The sequence below is a fragment of the Schistocerca cancellata genome, chromosome 4, assembly GCF_023864275.1.
Source record: "Schistocerca cancellata isolate TAMUIC-IGC-003103 chromosome 4, iqSchCanc2.1, whole genome shotgun sequence".
Taxonomy (NCBI): domain Eukaryota; kingdom Metazoa; phylum Arthropoda; class Insecta; order Orthoptera; family Acrididae; genus Schistocerca; species Schistocerca cancellata.
This window is the reverse complement of record NC_064629.1, coordinates 704,823,869-704,845,108: the sequence shown is the minus strand read 5'-3', so window position 1 is coordinate 704,845,108 and position 21,240 is coordinate 704,823,869. Positions and strand designations below refer to the sequence as shown.

General features: G+C 38.8%; 1 protein-coding gene across 2 annotated transcripts in view; it reads left to right on the top strand.

The window, feature by feature from the left end:
- LOC126183855 (uncharacterized) overlaps positions 1 to 21,240 on the top strand; it is a 252,093-nt gene that overhangs the window by 7,597 nt on the left and 223,256 nt on the right. For both annotated transcript variants that reach the window (XM_049926145.1, XM_049926144.1), the window contains exon 2: positions 11,529 to 11,591. In XM_049926145.1, coding sequence (XP_049782102.1) covers positions 11,529 to 11,591 — 63 coding nt within the window. The remainder of the gene's footprint in view (positions 1 to 11,528; positions 11,592 to 21,240) is intronic.

Genomic DNA, 21,240 nt, shown 5'->3' with positions numbered 1-21,240 from the left:
TTAAGTTATTTAGATTCTGGGTCTCAAAATGCAGATGGTCTACCTATTTCATATTTGTATAACAATATAAAATGGCCTCTTTCTTTAGTGGACTGAAATGATTACTTTTCCTGTCATAAAAAAGTAATGTATTTGGACCCATTTATATAAATTTTGGTGCAGCTTTTACTTGCATATGATTAATATCTCTTCTACAACTTAACAAGTTTCCTTGATTCCCTGTAAGAAATATTACTCATTCCTTAAGCCTGACAGATTAATAGGTCAGATCGGCCGCTGTGGCCAAGCGGTTCCAGGTGCTTCAGTCCGGAACCGCACTGCAGCTATGGTTGCAGGTTCGAATCCTGCCTTTGGCATGGATGCGTATTACGTCCTTAGGTTAGTTAGGTTCAAGTAGTTCCAAGTCTAGGGGACTGATGACCTGAGATGTTAAGTCCCATAGTGCTTAGAGCCATTTGAACCATTATTATGTCAGTCACACGCTGTTATGCCTTTTTTCTTGTATTTGTTTTGCTCTTAGCTTAATACTGGCATTGACTTCCCTTTTGTCCCCCCAAGGAGGGAATGGTTTGTTGCATTGCTGTTCTACACATATCACATGTTGGCAGGTAGTCAGACATGGAGGTGTGTTTCACTATTTCACTACAGATAAGCTGTAACGGGACCCCAATTTGCCTCAGACTTACCCAGCTGCTTGATTTTGAGCCTCTCTCTTTATACATTTCCTGAAACTGCTTTTGGTTCTTGGCATTTTATCTGTTTTGAACATATCTGTTGTAGTATCTTCCATATAGTATGGCAACACGTTAATGGGGACTTTTACTTCTGATTAGCAACATCATTCTCTATAGACTTGGTTCATGAACGGGGGGATAATGATCTTGTAGTGTGGTTAAATTAATCTCCATAGAACCAAAAAGATCTGCACCACATGAACTCCATTTTCAAATGGCAGTATCTTTTAAAAACTTATGCCATCCAAATGAAATAAATTTGGAGCAAACCCACTTATGCCGTGCTAATATCAGACTGTTCAGTGTGAATTTTATTCTGTTTGTAGGCAGAAGCAAAACAGAAATTATGTTCCAGACTTTTCGAGAAAAATGTGGCAGTAGTCGTGAAGATCTATTTGCAGTGGAAACAAATGCTGTGTAGACAGGTGGTATTGAAGCCCATACTCTATCCTGTGGTTTCTCAATCACAAAAAAAATCATGTGTTATTGCACGTAGGGATAATAGCACTGTGTCAAAACTGCACTAGGTACTAAATCGTAGGAAAAGACAGTTAGTCAGCTGGAAAAGTGTTTTTCATAAGTTCTGAAAGAGAAATATGGTTGTAAACCAGTTGTAACAGAAATGTGTGAGACAGAAAAGGCTGACAGGACGTTAACAAAATATTTGGAACAATTGTAAGATTTTGTAACTGCAACTCAAATGTTGTAGTTGACATCTCTGGCATGTTGTTGAGTACATATGGATTATGTGTAAAAATGTGAAGTGGTATGAAGTCATTTTCTCAATGTTCTGGTGTGGTGTGGCTTGAATGCTTAAGATTTGTGCAGGATTGTAATGAAATGGAAAAAGATTGAGAAGTTCAATCATGGGGCAAGAGAAAATGTAAAAAGGTGTGCAACAGAAGGGAAAAATCTAGAGGAAGGAACCGTGATGATCCCTTATAATTTACTCAGAGGAATTAAAATAAACTAAGAATGTTAAACTAATGCATAGGGGTACAGTTGGGACAAAAGAGAAAGTACGCAAATATGTCAGATATGGATGGAAATTCATGAAGTTTACCACTGTGTTTTACTGTTCAAACGTTTATCACACTGAGAATACATATTAATGATTGATGTCTGCATAAAAACCATGAAATTAAAAAATACTTAAAATTTATATAAAATAGAAACAAATTAATAAGTTCCCTGTGGATACAAAGGTGTGAAAAATATATGATGGTTGTAAGATGATCTGAAAGGCAGGCAGACAGAGCTTACGTGTGCACTTAAATGTCTTCGTATCGAAGTTGGAAAAATTGTGATAACAAACAGGAAAGTTTAAAGCTCCATAGTTTTGTTGTTTTCTAAGTTACACATTAAAATTAAAAATCAAGAATCGTGTAATCAAAGAAAATTCAAATAAAGGTAATAATCCATTTCCCATATTCAAGATGTTCACAAACCACTGATAATCCTGTAAATAAGATGGCAGTAACTGTACCAGAGTCACACTATTAACCAACATATTACAGATACGTTATGTATGTCCTTGTGGTTAGATGCTCGGTTTCCTATAGTCTGCCAAGCAAATTGTGCATGAAGCTATAGCACAGGATACATAATACAGTTCAAAGGAGACTGGAAAATTTATTACTGTGTACAACAGTGATGCCACTCCAGCGGAATGATACTTCATTGGCAGTGAGAACAGTCCAAAGTACACCATATTGTCCCTTAGAGACAATTAAACCGTATAATCTCCACCACATCAAATAGTAGCTCATGACGAGTAATGGAAAAAATGTAGGCTTAGCTATTGAGAGTTAATCATTTTTGGTTTAGAGAACAGGAAATATTACGGATGGGCAGTTAAGAGAGGAACATTGAGATGCTGAAGTGAGAGGGAAGACATGTTCGTTTTGTCATGTGCTATTAAAATTGTGCCAGACTGCTAGAAACATCTTATTCTTAGTTAAAAAGGCAGTTTTTAGGTCCCTCTGTATGTGTTAGTGTAATAGCTCATATGTAGAGAAACATGGAGGTCATAACTTAGTGTCAGAATAAACCTTAATTTTTGTCTCTCTAACAATTTATGGAGGGAAAACTGCAAGAGCTCCAAAAACATACTGTGAAAGGTTAGGTAGGTCACAGAAATATCAGCATTCTTTTGCTGGATATGGGCTTGGTGAACTCAGTTTTACTAAGCTGGGGACTAGTAAGTGCAACAAGTCCTCTGTAATCCTAAGCCCTGGTCACATTTCAGTAACCACTATGCAGTGCAGTGGTGGAATGTTGTGTATTGCAGGGAGTGGGGATCTTCACTTGACTGCCTGGATTGTGAGAACTGTAAAACATTTTTAAAAAAATAAGAAAAAATTCTTTAGGGATGCTGAATGCCAATGGGATGCATGGCTGTGGAACACTCATTGTGCCTCATTCATACAAGGCTTACCCAGGCAAGTGGGGCTTAGTCTGGGTGAATATATGTTCCCTAGCTGCCTGTGGGATGCTTGTGGAACCTATTAATTTTTCAAAAACTGCTCTTTGTGAATGGGATGGACTGCTGGTGAGCACTCTTCTCCAACGCAATAAGAGAACACATGAGGTGTACTTCTTCTGAGCATGCTCCTCTAAAATTTAGGAACAGTTCTAGGATGGATGTGTCAAAATGTTTCCATGATTGTTAAAAAGGAAGAGGGTACCTTTGCTGATGTGTCCCCATTCTTCATACAGAAACGTCTGGATGGTATTAAGAGGGGCTTGAAGTCAGTGAAGAGATAACACAATGATACATGGCTGATTAAAACTGCCACTTCATGATAAGTACAAAAACTTCTTAAATCGACAACCCTGGGCAAATAATCCATTGTTGTTGAACTGCAGAAAATTGTAAATTCCACCTTTGAAGATGCGTCATATGGAAACCTAATGAACACACACATCATCGTCCTAAACAAGGAATGGGCAGACGAAGGTGTGAACAGGTCTGCAGAATTTGATGAAGAGGAGAGAATGGAAAAGTTGAAAGAACACCTGTATTAATTTTAACTTTCAGTTCGCAAATCTGGGTAGTCATGTTAAGGGTAGTTTTTCACTTAACTGCTTCCCCATATTTTCTGAATCCTTTGCAGCATTTAAGGTATCAATGATTTGATCCCACAACAGCTGTCTCTAATGGTCAGTCTGCTTGTGGCAACTGTGGCCAAGAGGCTCATGAACCATGTGTAGAAAGCATGTATCCACCAGTATGTGTTGACTGCTCAAACTAATATCTAATTTGGAGCAGTGTGTCCCATGTACAGATTTGAAATAATAATAAATTAGTTATGCAGTGGCAAAGAAATTGCATACAGCCATGCAGCCTCAATCATTTGTCATTTGCCTTGGTCATGAAACAGCCCACAGTCAGTGTGTCACCACAGTCACAAGCTGTAAATTCCCCTATTAATTCCTGCTCAATGTTTCCTGTGCCTGCGAGATCAGAGGCGCCAATAAACCTGCCCTGACAGCAAATCTTCATAGGCTTCTATGACTGACACTGTGCCACCATTACCCCTAAAAGAAAATGTCATCAGCGCTATTTGGTTCACTTGCTTGTGGTCCTGCACATGTTTCTACTCAAAAAGTGGAAGTTATCGTGAAGAAAAGTCAAAATCCAATACAATGGAAATTAAAGCAACAGTGACAAACTTAGCAGCCACCTCAGATGCTGAGGATTTGGAAATGGAAGTGGTCATTTTAAAGGACCTACTAAGTGTCCCTAGTCCACCTCCAATAACATTCGCCTGCCCACCGAGATGCAAAGAGAAAGAATAGGCAAACCTAACCAACAGATAATGAACATACTACAGTGGACTTTAAATGGCTCCATATATCATATGGATGAAGTAAAGATCCTAAAAAGGTTAGGCCATGCATGTATGTGCCTTCAGGGAATGTGTCGAGGATTCTGAAATTGTGCTGCCAGGCTATCACCTGTGTAGAAAACATTACCAAAATGGCAAAAGGACTAATGGAGCAGTGGCAGTGTTAGCCACTGACACACTGTACTCCTCACTTGTCACCCTGTGTCACTAAAAGCAGTTGCTGTCGCCATACATTTTGTGTCATTTCAGGTCACACTGTGTTCCATTTATCTCCCTCCATAACAGCCACTGGGTAGCAAGGCATTCTCTTTGCTCATCAACCAGCTTCCCCCATGATTTCTCCTTTTAGGAGATTTCAGTGCACATTGTGTTCTGAGGCTGCAATTCCACATGTTCAGGGGGTAAAGTGCTTGAAAAATATCTTAAGCTACGAATCCATATATGTCCTAAATACAGGGACAATGACAAAATTTTGCATGGCGACAGCTTCTTTCCCAGACATTGGCATGGCAGTTTGCTCTCCTGCTCTTGCATTTACTGACCAGTGGGAAATGGTAGGTGGCATCCACTCCAGTGCTCCTACTTCAGGTAACTGAGCCAGAGGGGAAAGCCAGCCATATGGATGCTATGCAGCAAGGCAAACTGGATGCTTTACAGACAGCTCTGTGTACTAAAGCACAGAAACTGTTTTAAAGATTGGGTGGATCACATTACCAATCTGATCCAATCTGCTGCTGATGAATCTATACCAAAATTCTCAGGCCATCACAGGAGGCAATTTGTTCATTGATGTAATGATCAGTGTGCTGCAATAAGGGACAAGAAGATGGTGCTGAGAAAGTTAAAGTGCAGTCTATGAGCAGAGAACCTTGCAGCCTTTCAGCTAATGGGAACCAAAGTTTGATGGACAACAAAGAATAGCGAGGAGCAATTATGACACAAGTTTCTGAAGTCCATTACCTGGGGAACTTTTGCCGCAGTTGTATGGGAGTGTTGGTAAGGAAGATCTCCAGGAAAAGGATGTAGTGTCAATTAGCCGCCATAAGGGGCAATGGCGTCTTGAAAGCCACTCCTGTGAGGATAGCAGAGACCATAGCACACTACTTTTATGATCTAACATTGTCCATAAGTCTAGTTCCAGGTTTCTAGGTGTGCTGCTAAGTCAGGGAGAGGGGACAGATTCATTGAAGCTCCAACAATGAAGATTCCTATAGTCTCCCCTTCAAGTGAGAATAGGACACAGTGATATTGGAAGCTCGTAAGACCACCCCCAGGCCAGATTTTATATTTTATGGCCTGCTATGGCACCTTAAACCTGAATCAAAAGAAGTCCTACTTGCCTTTTTTAATAAAATATGGAGTGATGGTAAACATCCTGTGACCCTTGGACGGAAAAAGTAATGATTCCCATTCTTAAACATACTCTTCTAAAGTGGATTATACAATCCTTCTTTGTTCTGACTCTAGAATATAGAAATTTCATAAGCTGCATCCAATGTGGGTTTAGATGATGATAATCCACTCTTGATACGCCAACATTACTGGAAGTGGCTATGCAGGAGGCATTTATCTGGAAACAGCATTTTCCGTCAGTTGTTTTCAACACTGAAAAGGTATATAACTTTACATAGACACACAATATCATCTGTCAGTCACACAAATGGGGATTTTGTGGTTGTCCGCAGATTTTTCTGCAGTCCTTCGCTCCCAATTCAGTTTCCGGTATGCAGTTGGAAATGCTCTTTAGGTTCCCTCAGATTCATGGTATCTCTCAGGCAAGTGTTCTAATTGTAACTTCGTTTGCAATTACGATCAATAGCATATTGTCCTCACAGAAGAGCCCTGTGAACTGCTCATTGTTTGAAGATGAAGTAGTCATTTTCTGCTCCACATCTAGTTACACATTTTCGTCTCATCATTTTCAGTTGATGCTTAAGAGACTCGAAGAATGGTCTGCTAGGACTGGAACTGATTTCTCCGCTTAGGAAACTGTGTTGATTTTAATCGTGATCATTCTCTTTTTTTATCCTCTGAACTGAGACTGTTTGACACCATTTTACATTTTAAGGTCACGGTGCGCTTCCTGGGTCTCTTATTTGATAGAAAACTGACTTGGCTGCCACATCTCAAGGAATTAAGGTGGGCCCTCAAAGTGCCTGCAATAAACACGTGGAGGTGGAGGTGGTACAAAGGAGCACCTACCTGGTTGTTACTGAAGTCAAGGATAATTATAGACTTCACAAAGTGCAACAAATTGTCCACTCCAGACTATAATTTTTAAGAACAAATTGGTAACTTTTTTGTCTGAGCACCACAGATTTTAATGTACTGTATACTAATGGGTCCAAAGAGAGGGAACAATACTGGCTGTGCTATTATTTTTCCTGCCCATGTGTTCAGAATCCATCTGCAGAGTGAGTTTACTATATTTGATGCTGAACTCTCTGTGAAAACTGTGTATCAAATGAAACGTGATCCTGATTTGAAATTCCTGGTATGCTCTTGCTCACTCAGTGCTCTGCAGACAATCCAGCATATACACCCATGGATAAAACTGTCCGAAACAAATAGGGTACTGTTGTCCAGGTGCAAAGACAGGGTAAGGAGCTATCATTCTGCTATATACCAGGACATGTGGGGATTCATAAGTAAGAGTCAACTGATACCACAGCTAAAGAGGCATATACCTGGCTGGATGTAATCCACTGTTCTATCCTTCGAATACTAGAAGTATTCAAAGAACTGTGACTGACACCTAAACAACAGGGAACTGACATGCATAGAGACTAGAAAATAGTGCATTGATAATGGCTAGGCACTAGCCGAAATCTGGATTTGCCCACAAAAAAAAAAAAAAAAGATTGCTGCACACTCTAATTTATAAAAGTACTTGCATTTTATTTATTTAATGCTATTGATCTCATGCAGTAATTCTAAAAGGGCTGATAATGACAATGTTGAGTGCTGCAAGCAAACAATGGCTGCCACGGCTACAAAGGTAACTCAACGCCAGGAAACTGCAGATGCAGAACACCTAACACAGGTAGCTGGATTAGGTGATACCGAGCCAGCACTCAACATTGCTGTTAGCTGATTTGCAGCAGTTAAAGGATTAAAACACACTGGTGGAGTTGATTGAAATAATAATGTGGCCCAGAGTATCTCGAGGTAAATGTTACATTATTGTGTACAGTGTTGGTCAAGGAAATCTCATTATCCTCATTTATTAAAACACGAAATCTGGACTTTAACATAATTCTGTATTGTGAATATGATTTTCAAATATTCTGCTTGTTGTGAATGCTGGAAATCAAATTGCGCTAGTATTTCAGTGTGGTGACTTACTACTAAAAATTGGGTTCATGTTTCCTTGTTAAAACTGTTACACACTCCCATTAGAGCAATTCCATTCTACAAGGGTTAAACGTATCCTTAGGGACACGAATAAAACTTTAAAAATTGGCCACGTTTTATCATCTCTGAGATTGTTTGGACGACCCTTATACCAAAGATTTGTGTAAACATTTCAGTTTTTTGAGTGGCAAATCGGAGTTGCATGTCACTTTTACCCTTCCATGATTTTAGGGCCCACTTCAATGACATCTCTTATGCAAGTTGTATGTGAACAGTGGAGGGCAGTGTGCATGAAGTTGGTGGTCTGTGAGCATGCAGTGTTCTAACATATTAGAGCGCAGTAATTCTACTGAACACCCACCATTTGTGACCATAATTCTCTGCCCTCTGTTAACAGTAACAAAGCTGTAGTTGCAGTTCACAACAAAAACAGGAATCAGCATTCATGTCTCAAGAGGTTTAAGCAAGTATTTTACGAGTCTGCTTCAGATGTTACAAAACTGAAAAGTTACATAGGATAAAAGTATCTGATTTACGAGGTGCATTCAAGTTCTATGGCCTCAGATTTTTTTTCTAATTAACTACCCACCCGAAATCGATGAAACTGGCGTTACTTCTCGACGTAATCGCCCTGCAGACGTACACATTTTTCATAACGCTGACGCCATGATTCCATGGCAGCGGCGAAGGCTTCTTTAGGAATCTGTTTTGACCACTGGAAAATCGCTGAGGCAATAGCAGCACGGCTGGTGAATGTGCGGCCACGTAGAGTGTCTTTCATTGTTGGAAAAAGCAAAAAGTCACCAGGAGCCAGGTCAGGCGAGTAGGGATCATGAGGAATCACTTCAAAGTTGTTATGACGAAGAAACTGTTGCGTAACGTTAGCTCGATGAGCGGGTGCGTTGTCTTGGTGAAACAGCACATGCGCAGCCCTTCCCGGACGTTTTTGTTGCAGGTGCAGGAAGGAATTGGTTCTTCAAAACATTTTCGTGGGATGCACCTGTTACCGTAGTGCCCTTTGGAACGCAATGGGTAAGGATTACGCCCTCGCTGTCCCAGAACATGGACACCATCATTTTTTCAGCACTGGTGGTTACCCGAAATTTTTTTGGTGGCGGTGAATCTGTGTGCTTCCATTGAGTTGACTGGCGCTTTGTTTCTGGATTGAAAAATGGCATCCACGTCTCATCCATCGTTACAACTGACGAAAAGAAAGTCCCAATCATGCTGTTGTTGCGCGTCAACATTGCTTTGCAACATGCCACACGGGCAGCCATGTGGTCGTCCGTCAGTATTTGTGGATTCGTGGCACCTACCTGGATGACACTTTTCGCATTTTCAGGTCGTCATGCAGGATTGTGTGCACAGAACCCACAGAAATGCCAACTCTGGAGGGGATCTGTTAAACGGTCATTCGGCGATCCCCCCCCAAACTATTCTCTCCACTTTCTCGATCATGTCGTCAGACTGGCTTGTGCAAGCCCGAGGTTGTTTCGGTTTGTTATCACACGATGTTCTGCCTTCATTAAACTGTCGCACCCACGAACGCACTTTAGACACATCCATAACTCCATCACCACATGTCTCCTTCAACTGTCGATGAATTTCAATTGGTTTCACACCACGCAAATTCAGAAAACGAATGATTGCATGCTGTTCAAGTAAGGAAAATGTCGCCATTTTAAGTATTTAAAACAGTTCTCATTCTCGCCGCTGGCGGTAAAATTCCATCTGCCGTTTGGTGCTGCCATCTCTGGGACGTATTGACAACGAATGCGGCCTCATTTTAAAACAATGCTCATGTTCCTATCTCTTTCCAGTCCGGAGAAAAAAAATCGGAGTCCTTAGAACTTGAATGCACCTCGTATATTGGCCTGATTAGCACAATTCAGTAATTTATTCGAACATATATCACAGATACGCCAAGTCATAATGTTGACGACGGTGTCCAGACATCTCCAGGAAGAATTCTAAGGTGTGTTGCGCTGGTAACCTGGTCATGACTGAGTGGAAAGCAATAAGCTAACAATAATTAATCTAAGGTGTCTAAGTGCCTCAGGGGACTAGCCCATAGTAGAATACAAAAATGGTGTTATCACATAGTTTGCAGGAAAGCTCTGTTGCTGATGAGTGAGAGTAGATCTTTTGAAATAGTGTACTATAAACTAGGTTAATCAAAGTGATTTTGAACTCTGCGTATCTTCCTGTTGTTAAGATAAAATAAGATTTGTGTTTAACACTTGGGAACAGAATACCTGTTAAGATAAAATACATGTGGGCTACACTTCACAATATACTAAATTTAGTATGATTTGTATGCCATGAGAAAGGCAAGCATTATATCCCAGATGATGATGTGATAATTTTTGGTAATAACTGCAGTGTAGTAAAGATTTCACATCTTCATATTCTATTGGATTTGTTTATTGCAGGGAGAGGTTAACCTTAAGTCTCATAAATACTAACCTTAAAAAGTTCTTTATCATGTAATTTAGGTTCTGACCTCAAAAGTTTTAAATGATACAGTTTCAGCTTGGGTTTTTTATAAACCATGCTTATGTGCTTGCAATCAACCACATCTAATTGTGGCAGTAACCACAACAAAGAGGAATAACCATCCTATACAGTTTGATAGGACTGTAATTTGCTTCTTGATATGGTTGGAATTTGGTTTACTTTTCTTTTCCAAATTACCATCCTTTGTTGTTAGAATGTTTCTTTAGCAAAGCTAAAACTGTTTTCTGCAGTGGCGCTATGTCTATGGTGGTGGTGTGGGAGTAAATTATATCATCTCTTAAGGAAGCAGATTCAGGTCATAATAATAAACTGTAATATTGTTTAAATTGATAGTTAAAACCCCTCAGTGAAAGTTAATTGAATTTTTTATGATCGCTTTCTACTGGTACTACTGTACAACACACCACACATGTGATCCAATCCAGTAACTTCATATACAGATTGCATAGGTCCCACAAAATTGAAAATGCAAGTAAATTGAAATCAATTGATTATAACTGAAGAACACAAAGGTTTGTAATACACAGAAGTCAGTCATACATACAATTTTACAGTTTGTTTATTATAGTTATAAGCAAAAGTTGTTCTGCATTAAATATGGAATATATACTCATTACAAAGTATGTAGTTATTATACGTAAAAATGGGAAATAAAAAATTACTTAAACATGTAAATCAGATAGCTCAATCACAGAAGCAGCATTTTCTCCCTGCAAGTTAGTTGGTTATCTTCTTAGAACAAACCATGGACTCAGTTGACTGTTGGCTGCGAGCCAGATTTCTAAGCTGTATGTGATTGCAGTCACCCTACACAGTAGTTGCAGGGAGAGTACTTAATAATTGGGAGTGTCGGATCATGTAATGTCGTATAATTTGGCAGAGACAAATAAGAGCACTTCCCCTACCGTGCAGTGGCTGCTCCCAGTTTACTGTTGCCCCCTTCTTATACCAAACTGTCTGGACAGGCCTGGGTTAAGTTAAATTGCATGTGCTTCACTTTGTGCTACAGCTGTAGTTGTCACATGATGATTTTTATGTCTTGCTTCTCCTAAAATACTGTTTGTTATTTCAGATTGAACTGGAAAGACTAAATACTGCAACAGATGACATAAACAAATTGGAAGTGGATTTAGATGTAAGTACTTCTGAAAATTTGTATAACAACTGTGGTGCAAGACAGATCAAGGTTTGTGTAAATCTACAGTTGCTGGGTTTACACTGAGGTGACAATAGTCAGTGGATAGCGATGTGCACCTTTGCGGATAGTGGTAGTATCGCATACACTAGGTATAAAAGGGCAGTGAATTGGTGGAGCTGTCATATGTACTCAGGTGACATGTGAAAAGGTTTCTGACATGTTTATGGCCACACAACTGGAATTAACAGACTCCGAACATGGAATGGTAGTTGGAGCAAGACACATGGGAAATTCCACTTCAGAAATTGTTGTGGAATTCAATATTTAGAGATCCACAGTGCCGAGAGTTGTCTGAGAATACCACATTTCAGACGTACCTCTCACCGAGGACAACACAATGGCCAACGGCCTCCACTTAATGACTGAGACCACAGACGTTTGTGTAGAGTTGTCAGTGCTAACAGACTAGCAGCATGATGTGAAATAACCACAGAAATCAAAGTGGGAAGTACAACGAACATATCTGTTGGGACAGGTGGTGAAATTTGGTGTTAATGGACTATGGCAGAAGATGACAAACGAGTGCCTTTGCTAACAGCATGGAATCACCTGCAGTACATCTCCTGGGCTTGTGACCATAGCCTTTGGTTGCTAGATGACTTGAAAACTGTGGCCTGTTCAGATGAGTCCTGATTTCAGTTGGCCAGAGTGATGATGGGGTTGGTGTGTGGTGCAGACCCCAAGAGGCCATGGACCTAAGTTGTCAACCAGGCACTGTGCGATCTGATGGTTGCTCCATAATGGTGTGGGCTGTTTTTACATTGAATGGACTGTATCCTCTGGTCCAACTGAACCAATCGATGACTAAAAACAGGTATGTTCGAATACTGGGAGACCGTTTACAGCCAACATTTACAGCCAAATGACGATAGAAATTTTATGAATGAAAATGTGCTGTGTCACCAGGCCAAAATTATTCACAATTGGTTTGAAGAATATTCTGGATGATGCAAGGGAATGATTTGGCCACCCAGATAGCTTGACTTGAATCCCATCAAACATTTATGGGACATAATTGAGAGGTCAGTTTGTGTGTGAAATACTGCATTAGCAATACTTTTGCAATTAGACATCTATAGAGACCCAATGGCTCAGTATTTCTGCAAGAGACTTCAAACGACTTGTTGAACCTCTGCCATGTCGAATTGCTGCTCTATGCCAAGGAGGTCCAACATGATATCAGAAGGTATCCCATGACTTTTGTCGCCTCATTGTATAGTGTGCTGCTTTTAATGTTTGTTAGATTACGCTAAGCATGTTCTCACAACTTTAATAGGTTGTTTCGCTCCACAGCAAAAACACCACTCAAAACATAAAAAAGACCTATGTAAAATGTTTTACTATCAATAAGTTTTATTTACATTAATAACTTGTGCATGCATAAAATACGTAGATTGGATCTAGGTGCACAGTAATAGTTAGGAACGGAAGCCTGTTTGAAGAATAGTGATAAAGTACTAGGCTTTTATTTGTAAGGAAACAGGAACAGTTATCTCAGCCTTGAGCTTGGAGAGAATTTGAGATAAAGTACTTCAGCTATTTCTTATAGCAGTTGTCATTTGCTAGTTACTCAGTAATGAGGAGAAATTATTCAGTGACTCAGTTAAATGGCAGTACTAATTTATTCAAAGTGTGAAAGAGAAACAGAAAGCTACCAGATAATCCCTTGGTTGCGTGTGCAGCTGTGGAAAATGGTAGGTGTGGTAGCACATACTCCAATTCTTGAATAGCTACTAGAAGAATGAGTGATAGATATTGAAAATAGTTAAGTTGTTTTGCACAAAAAATTACCTACTGCTATTTGTAGTGCCGAGTTTAGATGTATACTGTTTAGCAAGATGAGATTGCTATATAAATGGTTTCCATCATTAATACTGCTCTTACCTGGGTCAAAGAGAATGTCATAGACAGCAGGATCATCAGTTAAAAACAGCATTAGTTAACAGTTTTCAAGCAGAGAGCAGTTTACATGAAATAAAATATACACATTGCACCAAGCTGATAGAAAGCAGTATGTGACAATCACCAGAGATTGTCTGAAGAGAACAGAGGCCAAAGAATAAGGGATACAATTTAAGGTACCAAAGGAAGCAGATTTCTCATAATTGGTGGAAAAATTCTCTTTTCCATCTCAAGATTCTAATTTCATCAAAACGTTTCTGTTAATAATGCTTCACTCAATTATGTATCATTGGAATAGTGCAGGGAGACATGTGATTTTGGCATAACAGACAGATACGCCCCAAATTGTGGAAGAAGTAAGTCAGATATGCGCAGAAATGGTAACAGAATATCTTATATTTTATAACATCTATTGCACTTAATACTTTCCCATACCTAATGAATCATATGCACATTCAGTACAACAAGGTCAAATGGGTGTGATCTGGTAGTGCTTCTCACTGTTAATTACCTATTCTTCATTCTCAAATAATAGTATTTTTGTTTGTTTATGTTTGTCTGTCTTTTCAGCTGAAAGTTAGTCATATTTAATATTGATCCTTTGTGGAATTACGTGGAGTTTGTTTTGAGGTATGCAATGCTCAGTTCATGTTTACTATTATTAAAGATCCAATTCCAAAAGACAGTCATTGCAAATCTGTCCTACTGTTAGCATACGCAGAATGAAGAACTTCTATTCATTTAAAATTGTTTTATGGGTGACAGTTTTATTAGTACTCAAATAAAATTGTTTGCAACAAAAATATTTTCGACTTCGTGTATTCTATGATTATCGATCCACTATTCTCTCTTGTAATATGACACCTCAGTTTATAACGAAGGTAGGGGTAATATCTTCTGCTGATCAAATATCAGTAAAGTTCTGCTGCCTCATTTGCCATTTCAACATGTGTTTTCAAAGAACAATGTGCTTCCTCTGCCTTCTGCAGATGCAGCTCATGCTCAGAAATTTTTTTAGTGCTAGCTAGGCCATATGTCCTTGGTTTAAATGCTGCATCATGTGCGTCACAAGTCTGACAGGTAAGTTTGTGGATCCAGTGGAATGTAAACTTTTTGGCATATTGATGATGTGAAGTAGTAAAAACTAAGAGACAGTAGTCTCTTCTTCGTTGGTGTAATTTTCGTCATCATACATTATCATACTCATATCTAACAGTAAATATTTTCTGTTTGTTTTTCTGACCCAAGCGTGAAATCATATGTTGGAAAGGAGACAAACTTCAAGTCCATTTCCTCTCTTTGTTATTCACTTAATTTCCTCAACTATCAGTAGGTGACAGACTAGTTGCTTCATTTCATTCTAACACCAAATAAATTATTCCATCTGAAATGCACAAAGCTTCAACAAACATGTTTTCGTCACTACTTTAGTAATGCTACATTGATTCACTTGCCTTGATACAATGTCTTCAAATAGGGTTTGCTGAAATAGATTCTATGATGAAAGAATTTTGAGTGAACAGTCAGTACTGTAAAATTTGCAAAGAGTGTTTTGCCTTCTTTCCCAAGATATAAGATTGTTATAACCTTTAGAACAGTGACATAATTCATGAACGATTTCTCTGGCTTTATCAGGCTTTCTTCTGAGAATATCTACACTTACCTGGGTTAATGAATTAATTTCATAATAATTTTTTATGACCACTGGAATCTCTCTTCTGCTTTCTTCCATGGTGTGTTTGAACAATGTCATGATTTTAAACTTAAGAAGTGTGAGGCATGGCAGAGATGACTTTCGCTTTGCCACTTGCAACAGAAATTGCTTTTATCAAATTGCAGATGTGAGAGAGGTACTCTGCTACAGTAGGAAATAATGTAAAGAGATATACCCTCAGTAACACTGAAGTGTGAACTGATCTGTGTTCATTTAGTGATATGCATTGGCAGTGTCGATACAAGTGTGACTTCGACCTGAGCCATTCACTTGGAGTCTCCACCTAAGCAAGTCAGTCTTTGTCTGATCGGACTGTTACTTTCCTAGCTATATTTGAGAAATAAGGCTTAGTTTTAAGTTCTAACAACCTAAATGGACATGTGATGACAAATATTGACCCAGCTAGAAAAGATGTGTGGAGCAAATGCTTCACATTTTCAAGGCAACCAAGACAGCAATCAAGATGTGAGAGCTTGCTAGTTGTTCAAATGTTTCATATTAGAACAAAAAGAGGACCATTAAGAAAACATATTCTACCTTTCCATGGCCAAGAATATTTGAAGAAGCTTCGTGGTGGAGTTAATATGGACAGAGAGAAGAACCTTCATTCTCACTACCTCTCACTCTTGGAACTGGAAGTTCCCCTCCTAATTAGATAGAAAATCAGAAGAAAACTGCTGTATTATGACAGAACATGCAGTTCATATGGAATGTAGAATAATTAGTTGAAAAGTCAATCCAGTGATGTCCTCCTTTATTATACTTCAAACTCTAAAGATGAGAACTGAATGGATATATTTTTCATAGAAACATGGATACAGACTGTAAATTAAAGAGTGAATTATGTTGGAGCTAGTATGCTCAGTCGTGATGAATGAGTGTTGAGGCGCTTCCACCAAGGTTATTGAAATCTTTGTTAGGAATGTTGTAACATTTACCTGATTATGAAATTGTCACTCACAAGGAACCCCTTGAGTGCAAGGTTACAAGTTCAATCTTCACTAAGGTCATAGGATCCTTTTACCAACCTCCGAGTTCAGATGATACAGTTGCTCAAAGGTTCAAAGAAAACTTCAATTGGATTTCAAACACGTACCCAGCTCATACAATTATAGTTGGTGGTGACTTTAATTTACCCTTGATATGTTCTCAAAAATACATGTTTAATTCCGGAGGTACACATAAAACATCATCTGAAATTGTGCTAAACGCATTCTTTGAAAATTATTTCGAGCAGTTAGTTCATGAGCCCATGCAAATAGTAAATGGTCGTGAAAACATACTTGACCTCTTAGCAACAAATAATCCCGAGTTAATAACAAGCATCAAAACGGATGCAGGGATTAGTGAACACAGGGTTGTCAGAGCAGTATTGAATATTGTAACCCCCAAATCCTCCAAAATAAACGAAAAATGTACTTACTCAAACAAGCGAATAAAAATTCACTTGACATGCTCCTGAGAGATAATCTCAACTCCTTCCAAATCAATGATGTAAGTGTAGACCAGATGTGGCTGAATTCAGAGAAATAGTATCAGCAGCAATTGAGAGGTTTATACCAAATAAATTAACAAACGACGGAGTTGATCCTCCTTGGTACAAAACATGGGTCAAAACACTGTTGCAGAAACAACAAAACAAACTTGCCATATTAAAACAGACACAAAATCTCCAAGATTGGTTATCTTTTATAGAAGCTCAAAATTTAGCGTGGACTTCAATGCGAGATGCTTGTAACAGTTTCCACAATGAAACTTTGTCTCGAAACCTGGCTGAAAATCCAAAGGGATTTCAGTCATATGTGAAGTATGTTAGTGGCAAGAAACAATCGATGCCTTTTCTGTGTGATAGCAATGGAGGTACAGCTCCCAACATGAGTAATGTAGATGTAAATGTCCTCAGAGTAATGAAGCAACTCAAATCAATTAATAAAATTGGTCCAGATCGTATACCAGTTAGGTTCCTTTCAGAGTATGCTGATGCATTAGCTCCATGCTTAACTATCATATACAACCGTTCGCTCGACGAAAGATCCATACCCAAAGACTGGAAAGTTACACAGGTCACACCAGTATTCAAGAAAGGTAGTAGGAGTAATCCACTTAATTACAGGCCCATATCATTATCGTCAATATGCAACATAATTCTGGAACATATATTGTGTTCGAACATTATGAATTACCTTGAAGAAAATGGTCTTTTGACACGCAGTTCACACACTTTTAGAAAACACCATTCTTGTGAAACACAACTAGCTCTTTATTCACATGAAGTGTTGTATTTCTGGATTTCCATAAGACTTCTGACACTGTACCACACAAGCGGCCTACAGTGAAATTGCATGCTTACGGACTGTTATCTCAGTTATGTGACTGGATTTCTGACTTCGTGTCAGAGAGGACACAGTTTTTAGTAATTGGCGGAAAGTCATCGAGTAAAAAACAAGTTATTTCTGACATTCCCCAAGGTAATGTTTAGGCCCTTTGCTGTTCTTTGTCTCCCAAATCGTTTATATAGATAATCTAAGAAGCCGTGTTAGGTTGTTTGCAGATGAAACTGTCATCTATCGACTAGTAAAGTCATCAGAAGATAAAAAAAAACTGCAAAATGATTTAGAAAACATCTGAATGGTGCAAAAATTGGCAGTTGACCCTAAATAAAGAAAAGTGTGAGGTAACCCACATGAGTGCTAAAAGTAATCCGTTAAACTTTGATAAATAAGTCAAATATAAAGGCTGTAATTTCAACTAAATACCTAGGAATTACAATTACGAACAACTTAAATTAGAAGGAAGACACAGAAAATGCTGTGGGGAAGACTAACCAGAGACTGTTTTTTAATGGCAGGACACTTGGAAAATATAACAGATCTACTAAGGGGACTGCCTACACTACACTTGCCCGTCCTCTTTTAGAATACTGCTGCGCGGTGTGGGTTCCTTACCAGACAGGACTGACACAGTACGTCAAAAAAGTTCAAAGAAGAGCAGCCCATTTTGTATTATCGTGAAATATGGGAGAGAATGTCACTGAAATAATACAGGATTTGGGCTGGACATCATTAAAAGACAGGCGTTTTTCGTTGCAATAGAATCTTGTCATGAAATTCCAATCACCAACTTTCTCCTCCAACTGTGAAAATATTTTGATGACACCGACCTACATAGGGAGGAACGATCAGAACGATAAAATAAGGGAAATCAGAGCTCGTACGGAAAGATACAAGTGTTCATTCTTTCCGCACGCTATACGAGGTTGGAATAATAGAGAATCGTGAAGGTGGTTCAATGAACCCTATGTCAGGTGCTTAAATGTGATTTGCAGACTATTCATGCAGATTTGAATGTGTTGTGTTAACAGTTATGATAGGAAAAGTATTAGCTGCTAATGACTGCTCATGTGCTTCAGAAGGGTGACAGAAAAATGAGTCTGGGAGGTGCAGAGATCAACCTATCACTTGTATGTATTACACTTCACAAAATTTACATCATCAACATTTAAGGTATGTTCAAAACAAACTGTAAACTTGAACCACGAACACCGAAAGAAAAATGGCATGATGTAGTGATCACAAAGGTTCACTTCATCAAGATTGAAGGTGAACTCTTTGGGACTTACAAACCATGTGGGATGTTCAGCTAGATATTCTCTGTAAAATAATGCATATATAATCATTTTGGTGTCTTGGGCTGAGGAGAACTGATGGAATGTGACGGCATGCAACTGAATGCGAAACAGTGTTGTGGAGCTTATCGTGAAACTGGCTATCCTATCCTTTAAGGTGTAACTGCATGTAGTTCAATAACATGTTGCATAAGCATGGAAGAAAGCAAATATCCAGAGGGTGTATTTGTTTAGTTGTTCCAGGTGGTCTGAAATGCACTGTCACACACTTTTCAGGAGGGATGACCATAGATATTTAGTAATCTCTACTAGTCCAGTCGTGTCATCCATCTGGCAGTAGCATCTTGTAGTGCATAAGACATATGTTCCTCCCTGCTTCAGGATCATCAGCAAAGCCAGCTGTTGCTTACCCTCAAATGGAGCAGTTTCACAAGTTGCTCATAATCGATAAGATTTATGAAATTTAGACACATTCCTACAGTTCTATGAATCTAATCGTAGGGGAATCTAAGGAAGGGTAGCCATGTGGGTGCTCTTTGGTTTCCACTGGTAATGTTCTCAAGACCATTTTACGAATAACATTTGCCATATTTGATGTTGTTAAATCCAATCTTCTGGGGATTGATCAAGTGAGACGCATTTGTGCTGTGGAATTTATAATCTGCTTGGACTCCATTATTACTCTTAGTGCTGTACTACACATATATTCAACATATAAAAAAGTCCAAAGTATCCCTCACCTGTTAATTTAGAAACGTTGAAGTTGTTACTCTGCTTGGGTATGAGACAATATGGGAACATGGGAAAACATTAGCAAATATGACAGCCATGGAAGTGTTTGCTGAAATCTTGCCACAGTGTGCTGCCACTTACGTGCTGTAACATTTATGGAAAGATTTTTGGCTGTTAAACACAACTGCATAGTTACGAAGTATTTTCTTCCAGCCACTTAGATGAGATGAGGTACTCCTCAGTTTCGACTGGATTAGATCAACTGTTTGTTCCATAAATCTGTAGGGAAGACCCTCAGAGCTCTGAAACACACATTACATTTTCGTCATCTACTAGTGCAGAAAGAGCCCAGACATTAAAGTTCATAGAGGTACGAATGTTGATTCAGACCACTACTTAATTCAAATCTGATAGAAATTTTCATCTAAGGAAATCAATAAAAAAATATACATAGAGAAGTTCAACATGAAAAAAAATCACACAATCCAACATAAAGCAGGAGCAGGAAGCACAACAAGCAAACACGAGACAGCAATTCCATAGAAAGCTTGCAGAAATAACAAAAGAACTGATACTGTAGAAAAGAATACTAAACACTCATGGTGGGATTCAGAATGTGGAAATGCACTAGAAAGACACAAACAAGCCTTTGAGAAATACAACATAAAAGAGCATCAGAAAGCCTATGTCATTTTAATAAGTCCAGAAGACAGACTGGCAAACTTATTAGCAAACCAAGAGAAAGTACATAAAGGAGCAACTGGATGCTATAGAGAAAAATTTCTGCAACCATAACACAAGAGAATTTTACAGGACTTCCACAAGGAAGGTCGATGGGTACCCTCCTCAAAACTTATGCTTCAGAAAAGAAGCTGGAAAGTTCACATTAATCAACCAAGATAATTGCCAGGAACTGGTAAGTTATTTCTCTGATCTCCTTAACTGCTCTGAACATCAAAGAAGATTCCCAACACACGACTGTGCCTCTGCTCACCAAGAATTGCTCCCACCAACATGTGAACTGATACACAAACATATACTTAAATAGTACATATGGTGACGGTGGTATCATTGCACAACTACTAAAGAATCTTGGACCAATGTATTAAACTCCTTGATGACAGGAAATTTACACTTATCCACCCACTCCACAACAAAGGAGGTGGGTGAATGTGAAAAACTATAGAGGAATCTCCCTGCTATCAGCTACCTACAAAATTTTCTTATCATACTTATGCCAGAGAACACGAGAACAGTTAAAACACAAAACTGGTCAATACTGGGAAAGCTTTCACCCTGCTCATTTGCACAGAGAACAGATCTTCATTTGGGAACAGTTCCAAAATAAAAGGCTATCGGGAATACTCCAGTCATTTGCACTTAATAAAGTTAAGAAAAGCACATGATTCTAGTGACCAGTAATCCTACATCATCTTAGGACAGGTATTCAATCCAAAATCACTAAGCGTAATTAGAAACTGGCTGAGATATCTGACTCTTCATGATCAAACCTGGAGTGTGCCAAGGTGATGGATGATGCCCAATATTGGTCACCCTTGTCCTGGTCAAAGTAATGAGGGAATGGGGACAACTAAAAATCCAAGGACATTAGA